The 14606-nt window shown below is 35.2% G+C and overlaps 1 protein-coding gene across 1 annotated transcript in view; it reads right to left on the minus strand.

Moving 5' to 3' along the window:
• The window catches only part of PLXNC1 (plexin C1), a 60218-nt gene that overhangs the window by 13164 nt on the left and 32448 nt on the right, over positions 1–14606 (minus strand). Inside the window, exons 12-21 of the mRNA XM_081958272.1 lie at positions 13902–13986; positions 11701–11907; positions 11403–11591; positions 7132–7225; positions 6345–6455; positions 4416–4519; positions 3469–3516; positions 3050–3150; positions 2031–2229; positions 1296–1442 (exon numbers count right to left, since the gene is read on the minus strand). Of these exons, the coding sequence (XP_081814398.1) occupies positions 1296–1442; positions 2031–2229; positions 3050–3150; positions 3469–3516; positions 4416–4519; positions 6345–6455; positions 7132–7225; positions 11403–11591; positions 11701–11907; positions 13902–13986 (1285 nt within the window). The remainder of the gene's footprint in view (positions 1–1295; positions 1443–2030; positions 2230–3049; positions 3151–3468; positions 3517–4415; positions 4520–6344; positions 6456–7131; positions 7226–11402; positions 11592–11700; positions 11908–13901; positions 13987–14606) is intronic.

Consider the following 14606-nt stretch of genomic DNA (forward strand, 5'->3'; position numbering starts at 1 on the left):
AGCATCAGGTGGTACACCTGGGATGGAACAAACTATCAGAATGGTTTTGGGATTCTCCCACAGTTCTGAACTACTTATATCACCTTGAGCATATTGGGAGGGAATTGTTTATAACACCACAAAAACTATGGACACATAAATAGCTCTCCTTTAATTTCCAATATATGCTTTCCCTCTTACCATTCACAGAGATAAAAGTCTCTTTTTTCAGTGCTGTAGTAACTTTGAGCGATCACTAAATGAACTGTTGCATGTCAAGGACTACTTGTATAGTCTAGTGCAGGGGTGTCCAAACTTGGGAACTTTAAGACTTGTGGACTTCAACTCCCAGAATTCCCCAGCCAGCATGGCTGGCTGGGGAATTCTGGGAGTTGAAGTCCACAAGTCTTAAAGTTCCCAAGTTTGGACACCCCTGGTCTAGTGCATGAATAACATCAGAGGTGGTATTCAGCCAGTTTGGACCGGTTCTGGTGTATCGATAGTGGAAATTTTGATTAGTTCAGAGAACCGGCAACCACCTATGACTGGCCCCGCCCTCCCGCCCCCATCGTTCCCTGTCCTATATTCCCTTGTTTTTTACCTCAGCTGATTCGCACGGCAGAGCGGATTGCTGTGCCTCAGCTGAGCTAAAAAACAGCTCAGTTCACCAGTGCTGATACCGAGGGCAGTCTTTTGAGTGCTGCGCGCCCGCGAAGTGTGCGTGTGCACGCAAAGCGCGCGCTCATAGAACCGGTAGGAAAAGATTTGGAATCCCACCACTGAATAACATGCAACCCTGCTTCCTTGATAAGAAGGGGATGGTATTATGTGCATATTTTGAAAGTTGCTTCCTGTTGAAATGACTGGTTTGTGGGTGGTGCAAACCACTAAGCAGAGTTTCAGAAACAGAATGATAAAATAATTCCACTGAGCTTTATGCTACTTCTGACCTATATACACAGCCATGCTTTGATTGTGTTGAGATACTTATTACCACAAAGGCAGGATTGAAAAGATGAAAAAAAAAATTAGAGGAATTTTTATCGAATGGAACTGTTTTCAATTTTCTGGGGCTAATTCATCTTCAATAAATTTTTTTTAAAAATAATATAATAATTTTTTGCCAATTTCCATAACTAGATGAATAGATACTAAGGCATATTAAACGTCTATCAATTAAATTAATTTAAAGAGTCAGCCTTTCTTGGCACTGAATCTTGATTTTTAGAATATATTATGCAAAACTTTTATTGGAATATATGCTTCTTTCATACAAACTGTCCTGGTTCCAGTCATAAATTCGTTAGGTAACATACCACTGTGCTGAATTTAGGTGCTTGCCACAATAGCCAGTCTTCATTTAGTGTGTATAGGGCCTTGCAAGATATTACATCCACAGGACCCTTGATAATCCTTTGATTTAAAGTTGTTACAAGTAAAAAGAATGGTTCCCCAACTGTTTCCTATGAAAGAAAATGAAGCACAGTTATTGTCTTTTGTTGCATCCCTTTGCAATTGTTTAATGAATGTGGTGTGAAAAAGAATGGAAGGGGGAGTACTAAGTATGCCCCAGTTGTAGTTCAAATCTGTTTTGAAAAATATGCATTTTCAATTTACACAAACCTTGAAACCAAGCTATTTCTTTGTATCTATATTTGGCATATGAATCCTGAAAAGCTGTAACAAATATGATATGTAATGAATTAAATTAACATACAGCTGATCAGATCCCCCCCCCCCGCCCCACCATGTCTAAGTGGCTTCTGCAGGAAATATTCAGGAATGTTTAAAGTAATAGGTTACTTCTGCCTCGCGTATCAATCTGAATTTATTTAATGCATTCAGAACACCAAGTTTATGAAATTTAATTTAATTAAAATAAGAGGTTATCTGCAGAGCTTGTGCCAGCAGCCCACAGTCTCAAAATAAAGCAAGTCAACACTGCTAGGAGATCAAGTGTGGAAAATGTGAGTAGGAAAATCTGCATGCAAATAATCAGTCTCTTGCTCACTGATGTTTTATAGCAAAAACATGTAATATATAATACTTGCCCGAAGGAAACCAGAAAGGCAAACTGACATCCAGTTTGTAAGCAGCTTTTCTACCACTGATTCTGTGCGCCTTAGCATCAGCTTAGGTTGCATATTGCTAGACTGCTCCATCAAATCTTTTGTCAAAATTTCTAGAATATTAGTTAAATAGACTAGATTGGTCTGTAGTGCAATTGTCAAAAAAGATGCAAACAAGCATCTGTTTAAAGAGAGGGGAAAAACAGGTTACAATAATTCTGAATGTTAGGAATCTGAATTATTACCGTATAATAACACCACCAGCTTGATCCAAACTCACCCATATCTTGTCATGTGACATACAAAAACATGAGATGATTTCTGCAACTACTAAATATAATAGGTCTATTTAAAAGATAGGATTGATACTTCATTTATTGACAAGGTCACCAAAGATAGCCTGGCAGAGCATTTATTAGCAAGGTCACCAATCAAGGCTAGAAATATGAACAACTCTGTACTGTTTACAGTTAAGAATCTAAATATTATAACTCTGTTAGCCATTTTGCAGGTGAAGAAAAGAACAGGAAGCATAAAACTAGTGTTTATCAATAATCACCTGTGTATTGTTCAGACAATAAAACTGGTTATTCTTCAATCACCTAATGGCTCAAATTATACAAATTATGCAACAGAAAATTAACTTGCACAATTTTTTCACATTTGAATTGGAATTAAAAATGGCTTTTATTATAAATAATATAAACTCCTTATTTCCCCATCAACTTCAGTTAGTAAGTATTCACACAATCTGCCAAATGCAAAGGCTAGATTAAAGTGAAATTATTGATTAATAAGAGTCATATGGCTTTTCATAGCCCAGGTTGACATATTCATTCAAGATGTGAAGAACTTATTTTGACTTCAAAAAGTGAAGAAATGAACAAGGAAGACACGTTCAAAAATATTTTGACTATTTTAATGAAAAAAATGACCATTTGGTGTCTATTAATTTGTCCACAGTTTCATACAACTTGCAGAATTTAAATTTTATAGCATACCTATCTTTTATATCAAAGGTTTTCTGTTTTTCAAGAATGTGAATCAGAGTAACAAGAAATTTTTTGTTACAAATTAATGCATATAGACCCTGGTCTTTGCTCTGAAAGAAATGAAAGACATAAATTACATTATTCTTCACATATTTTTAATGTTCTATATATTTAATCCTTAAAATTGCAAAAATCATACTTTAATATTTAGAAATCCTGCTACAGATATTGATGTTACATGAAATACAAAGGAGGTGGATAAAGGAACACATTATTCCTCTGAGTAAAACTTTTCAGAGTTCTTGCAATATCTGTTCCAGCTTGGATATGCAATATTTCTAGATTCTGTAAAAAAATCTAAATCTTAGAAATATTTTTAAAAGCACATCAAACTTAAAAGAATGAAAATTATTGGTACTTATACTTACTAGAGGTTCATTAGAGTCTTCAATAAATATAGACGAAATACCTACAGCCTAAACAAAAAAATTGTGAATACATCATTAAACATTTTCTAAACATCTGCAGCATAAATATAAAGATGATGCTGATTTTGATGAGATGTAATGATGTGTTCTGAATGTTCCTTCTCTAAACTACAAAAGAAAGTGATCTGAAAATTCTTAGAAACTGGGCTTGTAAATTGGCTACATACTGAAAACTACATGTTCAGAAATCATTTCTTAAGAAAAGAAAAATAAAACTAATGCTGGTTCAAAGCTGAAATATTTGTCATCTGAAACCCTTCTTATTCACTCTACATCATTATCCACAGAGAATGGAAACTGATTGTTGGGTGGGGAGTGGGGGGCACCACCAGGATATACTGGCCCTTTATAACTGGAAAGTTCTCACTACTCAATAAAATAAAGAAATAAACAAGAACTTAGCAACTTTAAGACTGGCCGGGGAAGTCTGGGAATTGAAATCCACAAGTCTTAAAGTTTGGAGAACTCTGATAGAAAATACTGCAATATTTGTTCTTTTTAAAAATACCAACGATTTGCATATGTTGGGAAGGAACCCTGAACTTCACTTCTATTTTTATTATCTCCATATTCCACCATATTGAAGGAAGATAATACTTTGAAAATTGATTGATGAATTAGAAAAACTTTTTCGATTACAAACGAAATGATCTTTGGCATTTTAAAATGGTACAATTCAAAGCAGATTCTTATCAACTATCTGATTTGTAAAATGTTAGTTGTTTCTCAAGATGTTATTTTTGTGTTTTGTGGTCTATTTTATTTTTGAAAAAAGGGACACTATGCATACATCATCTAGAGTTGTAATGGAGTTAGGCGGATTACATTTAATACATTGAAATACAGTATTTCAATTACTTGTTCGTTTTAGACAAATAATCATTTACCTCTGGAAAAAATGTCCTAAGAACAAAATGTTTATAATCAAGAAATGGAATTGTCCCAAAGCTATCAACTATATCCAATTCTTCAACTTGTAGTTCAACAAATCCTATAAAACAAAAAAGTCTGCTGTAGTGCTTATTTTTATAATGTTATATCCTAATAACAATTTTTACTGTGATTCTGGAAAGGAATAAGGAAAGGAATTAAATATCGGTATGTGTGTTTGTGCATACATTTGTGTACATCTATTTATTTCTGTGGAATGTGCAAAACTGACTTTTTTAAAAATATTTTTAAAATACATTTTTGTATACAACAGAAAAATGACCAAGGGATATCAAAAAAATATTTTGTGTAAGATCAGCAATAATACTCTGTGGAAGAGTTTAATCCAAACTCCAATAAAGACAACTATGCATAATGTTTCAGATCAGGCTCCTACAATCACATGAAGATTTAAGATAAATGCATAAAAACAGTTTCTCTCTTAATATACAAAAATATAATAAGAGATATTTAAGGAATAGCGTTTCCTATATTAAATTGGAGAAATCATGTGTTTTAGGTGTAGCTAAACCTAACATAGGGATGCAGTGGCTCCGTGTCTAAGACGCTGAGCTTGTTGATCAGAAAGGTCAGCAGTTGGGTGGTTCAAATCCCTAGCACCATGTAACGGAGTGAGCTCCCGTTACTTGTCCCAGTTTCTGCCAACCTAGCAGTTTGAAAGCATGTAAAAATACAAGTAGAAAAATAGGAACCACCAGCTCTCCCCCCATCTTTGGGGTACTTTTTTCGCCCTCACCAGGCTCCAGAGGTTTTATAGGAGCCTGGGGAGAGTGAAAACAGCCCCCTGCCCCCTCTGGAGGCTTAAGGAGCTTCCCTGAAGCCTCCGGAGCGCAAAAAACCAGCCCTACGGGCAAACTGGAAGTTCAGGAACACCTTGCGTGCCCTGAGAAATGGCTCCTCATGCCACCTGTGGCACGGGTCTAGTCTAATAAATTTCATGGTACATTCTTTGTGATTTTAGCAAGGTCTACCATATTTTTCGGAGTATAAGTTGCATCGGAGTATAAGACGCACCAAGGTTTTGAAGAGGCAAATTTAAAACAAAAAAGTTTTTGCACTCTGCAAACCTCCCCAAAACGACCCGTTTTTCACAAAAATGGGCCCATTTTTTTCAAAAAAATGACATGAATAGCCCTTAGGAGGCCTGTAGAGTGTTCCGGGGGGGGCTTTAGGGGGCCCAAAAATGAGCAAAAAAATTGGTTGTTTTTCAAAAAAGGGGCATGAATAGCCCTTAGGAAGCTTATAGAATGCTCCTGGGGGCTGGAGGGGCAAAAACTGAGCAACAAATGGTCCATTCTTTGCTCATTTCTGCCCTCCCCAGCCCCCAGGAGCTCTCTGAAAGCTTCCTACAAGCTATGCACGGCCATTTTTGCAAAGGGGGCGGGGTTTCAGAAGTCAAAAAAATGCTGAATTCAGTGTATAAGATGCACCCATATTTTCAGCCTCTTTTTTGAGGGAAAAAGGTGCATCTTATACTCCGAAAAATATGGTACATACATTAATCTATTACTGACCTCTTTCTTTGAGAGTAGACCTTGTAGGTCTATTTATATTTGTTTATTTGTATACATAGTTCTTCTTTCCTATGAAAAAGGGGAGGTTAGCTAAAATGAGCACTAAAGCTTTGCAATAGTAAAGGAAGCTTACAAGACAATTTTACAAAGGGTTTTATAAAGAATATTAAAGGATTTTTGAGGAAAAAGAGCTTTCCTTTACAACTCTGTCATGGTAATGTAGGTACAAACCTAGATTTCTGTATTTGATACAATGATAAAATAATTGCATAAAAACAATGCACCATTTCTGGGGACTTTTTACACCCAAATGTCAATTCATTCACATGCATTCTGCTGATATAAATTTACCTTCCCGTATTTCTTTACGAAGTTCACATTCCAATAGCTCCAGATGTTCACTCAATTTTTGATTTAATTGTTTGGACTTTCGCTGGGTGACAAGAACGGCAACTAAAAAAACTAACATTAAATTAACAGAGGTGTTAACATGCCATCTGTCCAAATGCATACATGTTTATAATTTGTTTTAAAAGGACAAAAATATCTGAAAACTGGTATAGCTTAGAGTGGGCAAGTTAAAACTGACATTTAATATATTTAAATCAATACAATAAAAGTATCTGCAAGCTACAAAAAAATCTAAGAATAATAGTAGAACTATAGTTAGTAGTAGAAAGCCTTAGCAACCTCCAAAATTTTGGGAGTATGGTTTTCTTTCCTCAAATGCCTTCCGTTTTGTCATCTCACACTGTTGCAAATCTTGACAAGATTTGGAGGCCTCTGCCTAGGAAGGAAAATCTATAGGGTTCATTATTGTTGATGGAACTGAAGAATTTAGGTAATTCAGTCTGAGGCCTTGGAAAGGTTTTGCATATAGCAAGGGAGAGAAAAGAATAGGATGGATCATTAGTCAGATGCAGTATAAGCAGAATTTCTTGAGCTGTGAGATGATTATGGGTAAACTGCTCTCTGATGACTCTGAGTGGGTTTAGCTGATGGTTTTGGTGACTGGCAGAGCTTTGAGCTGTATCAAATGACTTGGTTTATTTTCATTTAATTTATTTTCATTGACTATCCTATGCAGCCACTGTTTTGTAACAAATTAATGGATAGAGATAAGTATGCAATTACTTACCCGCAATTACTATCGGGATTAAGAAAAGAATGTAGAAGAATGAATAGTTTTTGTTTTCATTAGGAACTTCATGCACATAATTCCCTACCTTGACCTATGGATAAATAAGACCTCGATTTAGATATTGTATATTATTTATATATTATATCTTTATAAAAGATTACAGTCAGTATATCCAGGATCTGATATAGGGATAAAAGGAATTGGTATACTCTTTATATTTACAAAATAGTTGATAGTAATTATATTAATTTATTATATGACACTTCTTTTATTAGCTTTATTGTTTTTATATGAGGTTTTATATTCTGTAAGCTGCTTTGAGTCGCCATGTGTGAATAGGTGGCAATATAAATCCAATAAACAAACAAACAAACAAACAAATATTTCAAATTTATTTGATTATACTGTGATGACCCAGGGTAAGGCACAGAGGCAATACAGTTAGCTGATAGTTCAAATTGCTCCTTTGCACCAAATTTCCCCCAAGTGTTCCTACATTATGGCAAGTCCCAGAACACACACACACACACACACACACACACACACACACACCTCCAGCAGCCTCTGGCTGCAAGTAGTCCAGCAAAATGCTGTAAGCACAACGGCTTTAAAGTAAGAAATGCAGCTGGGCAAGGGAATAAGTCAATGAATCCAGGAAGCAAAGGAACACAGCAATTAGTCCAGGAAGCAAGAAATAAAGCAAGAAGTCAGGAAACTCCAAATGTCAGCAACAGCACACAAAATTCCATGAATTCAGCATTTGTTTCCGACAAATGATCCTTCCCAAAATGTCTCCTTAAGTCTCAATCCCCACGTGTGCCTTGTGAAGAGTGTGGGGCGTTCTTCTCCCGAATTGTTGGGTTGGCCTGCTCTGTTCCCACCTTCTCTCCACTCTCCATGCTTGGGGATCAGGAGGGAGCGGTTCTTGTCATCGACTAAACTCCTTCGCTCATCATTTCCACTGCCTACCCTCTGTTGTTCATCCTGGCCCCGTTTCTCCCTGCTAGCATGCCTGCCCACTCCTAAGGGGCCCTGGCAAAGCCGCCCCCTCGGTCTCCCTCAGCTCCAGGTATGGCTCATCTTCTTCCACAGACTCAGGCTCTGATGGGGCATGACGTATACCTTATCTTTCTAATTAGACAGCACTCAAGAAAAATATTATTGAAAGATAAAATGCACTTTCCAATTAAGCAACAAGAGATCTTTCTTTGTTACAGAATAGTATGCAACATAAGCATAGATCCAATTTCTCCTCTCTCAAAATGAAGAATACCTTATGCCACCAACTTGAAATTTTGGCTTAGACAATTTAGAACTTTGCCGTCTTCGATCAGACCTAAGTGTAGTACATAAAATTATCTGCTACAATGTCCTACCTGTCAATGAATACTTCAGCTTCAACCACAACAACACACGAGCTCCTAATAGATACAAACTTATGGTAAACCACACCAAACTTGATTGCAGAAAATACGACTTCAGTAACAGAGTTGTAAATGCCTGGAATGCACTATCTGACACTGTGGTTTCTTCCCCACACCACCAAAACTTTAACCTTAGACTGTCTTCGGTCAACCTCTCCCCATTCCTAAGAGGTCTTTAAGGGGTGTGTGCATAAGCGCACCAAACTGCTTATCATTCCTGTCCTAATATTCCCTTGTATTCAAATTAATTTCATGTATTCATAATCATGTCTATACTTATATCTGTTATCTACTTCATGCTTGATGAAAATAAATACGTAAATAAATTTTTAAAAAGCAGAGGTTCAATTTCTCCTCTGTCAAAATGAAGAGCAAATATCGTGTATGCTAAGCATAACAAATGCAGATTACTTGTAATATTTAGTGTATAGATATTCTGTTTATTTCACAAATTATATTTATTTTCCCGATTATATGGAAAATTGTAGAGAATTTGTGTCTGCAAATAAGAGGATCTATAGAGAAAAGCATACAGAAAAGGAGACAACACAGGGCTAACTACTACAATATTAAATTGTATAGATCAAGATATGATATACTTTTATAACCTGAAAAACTAGAGAAAAGAAATGTTATACTAGACTTTATTCAGATATTATTTTCAGCCAGGAAATATTGTCCAATTTTACAGGACTGTATTGCAATAATACATGTCATGATTAGTGATATCTGGTGTCTGGTTTCCTTGCTTTATTTAAGCACTTTATTAATTCATTAGTAAATAAATAGAAAAATGCTGAAAGAAACTGTTGAGAAAGAGGAAGAAATTAAATATCTTATAAGACTTTATATAGATTCTTATACCTTTTGACTTTTTCACAATATTTTGGAACCAGGAATAAATAAATTGCTAGCTAAGTTTGCTAATGTTATCAAATAACTTGAAACAGGAAAAGACAACAATGAATTTTCTAAAAAGCTATTTCCAGATCAAAGACGAGGCAATGAAACAGTGGAAATTACAGGCAAATATAAGAGCAATGGATACAGTTTGTGATGTAATCTCAAATATATCTCCTTGATTAGATTTGAACTGTCTGTTTAAAACTTCATACACATGGTTAGTTTCAACAAAGGTTAACTGAAATAAGTTTAAATAAATCTCTCCCTCTTCCTCCATCTACTACCACCATTTTCACTTCAAATCTTCAGAACTCATCCAAAAGTGATTCTTGATCATCTTAGCATCTGCCGTCAAAATACTGAACAAAGAGTTAAGATGACTGTTACACAGGTCCTGTAGTAATGACAATCTCTACAGAACAATCAGATACAAAGGGAAAGAAAGAAACGGGGGAAATCCCCTCAGTTGCTTGGCACATGAGTTGCCCATTGAGCCTTTCAAGAAGATAAAGGGAAATAAACTCTTACCAATTTCAGCACTAGCGGCTTTTGCTAAGGAAGTACCTCAAACACATCATATTAGCATTCCAGTTCCAGAGCAGGAATCAGGAAAGATTATTCTCAATAGGGAAATTGTTAAGATTGAAAAACGCTTAAGTTTCCTGTGACTATCATTGCTTTTCAACTTGCCAATGAAATAGGGAGAGGGAAGGGTGAGATGGAATGCATAGGCTACAATCTTCAACCATGAGATCCAAGGACATGTCTGCAGGTGTCTGCCGAGATATAGATTGTTATTAAAACCACAGGTTGATTCCTAATTGGACAATGTGACCCGTTCCATGGGAGGAGAGGATGAATCTCATTTTTAACTATGCAGGATTGCGCAGGAAAATTTAGAGTTGGTTTTGCTTTCTTCTGTGCCAGAATGATGTACTCAATAGGGAATTGCTTTTGGGATTTTAAAGTTCCTGAAGATGCCTACTTTTATTCAGTCTGTTAGTTGGAAGGTTGACAGAAATAAAGTTCCAGAATATTAAAAAAAACCAGACAAACAAGTAATCCTAGCTTTCTACAGCATCATACACTCCATAACTGAGACAGAAATAAATCAACACTTTCCAACTCTGAAGTTACAAAGGATTGGTATGGAATATGTAGACATGTTCTAAGTAAAAAACCAAAGCAAAAGTTTCCAACTGCTTGCTCATGGAATCCTGCTCCCATAAGATTAATTTATGTGCATTGTGCATTCATGCAGCATCTGAAATATTATTCTCAACTGACAAAAATCTCGAATAAAAAAAAATGCTAGAGACACTTCCCAGTTTGAGAAATTGCATTGACACTGCAACTCTGAGAGATAAGCAGAAGGTATAATTTCATTTTAGAGATGAGTAGCATTTGATCCAAAACAGGAAAAATACCTTGGAATCAGTGTAGGCACACTTGCTTATCTGTCACCAGAACTTAAAACAGCTCACACTTTTTCCTGATCTTCCACAGTGCTGCATAGCCCCAAATCCTAAATGTGCATTTTCCATGGATCATATTGACCAACATGTATATTTCAGATGAGCCAGGAAGAGTTTCAGATTCTCCAAAGTGCAGCTGACAAATACAGCACATGCATCCACATCAGATCCAAAGTAATTTTCTGCTTTGGATTTGACTATGCACAGCTTGGAGTTTTAGATTAGATGAATGCTTAGATTCTAAAATGCTTAGATTCAAGCATTACTCACATTGAAAGCTGTGTAATTCTATCTACAGTATATAATGCCAAGGATTGTTTCCAGAAAGGAGACATAAAAATTAGCATATGGTAAAATTTAATTTTGAAGTATCAATATGATATTATTTACAAACTCAGATAAATATTTGTAAGAATAAAATTTAATAATACAAACTAAAAAACATATATAGTCAATATTTACTCACATAAACTTTCACGCTTGACTTATTAATCTTCCTGGTAAAGGTTTTTTCCTGCTTAGCTCTACAGTGTATTATGCTACGAGTAGCTGTATTTGAAATATTTTGGACACTGAATGTTATGTTGACCAGATTCGTATCAGATATGAAAACCTCAAGTTCACGTCTAGAAAGATTTAAGTTATCTTTATTTTTCTAGAGAAATGGGGAAAAAAATAGAATGAACCATGCAGTAAAATTCAAATAATGAAAATTGTTTAAAAGAGAAGTTTTAAGACAAAGAATTTAAAAATTCACAACTTACATGTATTTTCAATTCCAGGTCAGGTTCCAAATCAGTTATTAGTTCATAATGAATAAATTCAGGATCAGGATAATATTGAAGATCACCGCAAGATATATTAATATTTTCAACTTTTAAAATAATGTTAATAATCTTAGGTCCTTTCTCCATGTTAATAGCTGGGGTTGTAAAACTGCATTCGTAACTATTTTTATGGCAAGTAAATTGCTAAAAAAAAGCAGTTTTCAGAAAATTATAAATTAAGGCAATACACAACACACACACAGTATTATTAAATGTTGCAGATCTATGCATAGTTCAAATGTTTAAACTTCACAATTCAGTGAGATTTGATATTTCTTATATACAATACATATTCATAAGTTTATTCACATACATTTTAAAACACCATCAGCAACCTAATTAACCTTTAGACTGAATCATAAGAGTTTTAAATCATACATACACGCATACACAAATACATACACATCCAAATTTGATATTTAATACAAAACCATTAATCAGATGATGTTGTATTTAGAAATGATGATAAGCTATTAAAATTGTTTTTACTTGCTGGGATGAAGAGGAAAGTTATTTCTGTTTGTTTTCTATTTTTCTTTCTGTATTTTACTGTTCGTATTTTCGTAGCATGTATTTTCGTTATTATTCATAATTTTTAAATTTGTTTGAATATTAGTATTGTTCTTGTTAGAGTTTATACACTCATCGTAACTACGGTAAATTTTCATTTAGACGCGTTAAAGACATTCAGCACTCTGAATCAGCATGAATTTTCCACATTGTATCATACCATTTAAAGCTGCTGGCTTTAAATACAGTATTAATGTCAGAGTAAAGAAGTCTAGATTTTTCCTTGATTTCTCACCAGCTTCTGGTAACATTGTCCATAGCATCATTCTGGACTGGCTCAGGGCTTAAGAGTTTCCTTTCTCCAGATTTGGTTCCTCTTGGTGTTGGTAAACTCTGATTTGCAGGACCCCACTGCTTATCTCCACTCCTATTTTACATTTTTATGGAGCTACTGATTTGTAGTTATCCAATGGCACAAGATCAGGTAACATCATTATGCTTCGTCAGCCAGGGGTTGAGAGATATACGTAGCTGAGTGTTTTTATCAATATGTTTATGAGACTCAGCTGCACCTCTCAACATCAACCAATGAAGGATGCTCTCAATTTTTTTCTCAGTGTCTGAAAGCTGTAGAAGCTTGGACAGGGAAGAAATAGGTTTAGGTTCAATTCTAGCAGGAGTGATTACCTAACTCTGGGCTTTAGGATCCCCAAACTGGTAATTTTCCACATTGGTTCTGAATGGGGTTGCAATCACAAATGAAGGCAAATATAATACAAGATAATATTCCAGGATCCAATCTGGGTTGGTCACTGGGACCAGAGGTTTAATCTTCCAAGCTTTCAGACTTGTGCTGGAGCACATCATCAGGCAACTTCTCTATTAGAACTAGTGTAAATTTGAGGATATTGGGTCCTGTTCAAAAAGTGTGTAGTAGGCATGGCTAGGAGAGTCCTTGCACAATATCACGTGGCAACTGCATCAGTCTCTAGATTGGGAAGTCCAGCTCAAACATTTGTGCCACGATGAATGCCTTTTTGGATTACTGCAACATGCTGTGCAACATGAGACTTCCTTAAGAACTACGTGGTCACGTACCCACTACTGTCCAAGCTATATTGACTCCCAGTAGGTTTCCTGTTGCAATTCAAAGTTCATGTTATCGTCTATAAAACCTCTCAAGACAGTCTAGGTTACATGGGGGAACTATCTTTGTCCAATTATTTCTGCCTATCCCACAGAATGGGCATATGACTGGTCCCCTCAATCAAATAATATCATCTGATGAGATCTACAAAGCAAAGCTTCTCTGTCTACCCTGTGGAAAGCATAAAAATTTGGATAGCTCTGATCTGGCTTTTTCTCAGCCATTGGGTAGGATAGTTAAAGATCCTATTTTTCAGGGCATTGTGGATATTAATATCCATGTTACCTCTGGTATGATTTGTTTTGTCCTGTTTTCTGATTTTTATTATTAATTTTCATTGTTCAACATGCAGACTCATATGTTGAGTAAGTGGCCTTACAAATCTAAATTCTTTACAAGCAATACATTTGGGCACAATATTCATTTTAATTCATTTAAAGGCAGAGACACTTGGAGGAAACACAACATATACGGTACCTACCATTATCTTTTGTGGGAAATCACTTAAAATAATTTCTTCTGTGATATTCAAATATTTCCCATGTATAGTCATATTGCGACCTCCACTGGGGGGAGGGGGCAAAACAATAAAAAAATAATGTTAAAACAGGAATTTCTTAATAAATAAAAATGAAAAAAAAATCACATAAGCTAATTTTCAGAATTGAACGCAAACTACATTAACTCAGAATATTAAATTTTCAAATAATCAGGCAATCTACACATTTCTGATTGCAACTATCTCCTCTCACGGCATTGCACAAGGCAGACTGTTTCAGGTAGCTTGCTAGCTATGGCCTTAGATATTGTCAAAACTTGAAGTATCTACACAATAAAATTGAGCTCGTAACACAATTCCTGCAATATATCATTATTTCTAAAAAGTGAATTTAAGCATACATGTATTCAGTGCAGTACAGAAAGAAGCATTAAAGAAAAATTATATTATTAAAAATATGCATAAGATACCATAAAATATAAAAGGCTCAAAATATATTTCTTAGATTACTTTATCTTTAGATTATATAAATAGCACATAGCATTCAATATAAAAGAGTATAAATAAAAAGGCAGATAGAAAAAAACTTTTTAAATTCATCAGCAATTTGTTACCCATACAAATATTCACAAAACCTGGGACAGTTCTACAACTGACTTGGCACATATGAAAAATTATCAGGTTATT

The sequence above is a fragment of the Natrix helvetica genome (assembly GCF_964273705.1).
Source record: "Natrix helvetica genome assembly, chromosome: 6".
Classification (NCBI taxonomy): Eukaryota; Metazoa; Chordata; class Lepidosauria; order Squamata; family Natricidae; genus Natrix; species Natrix helvetica.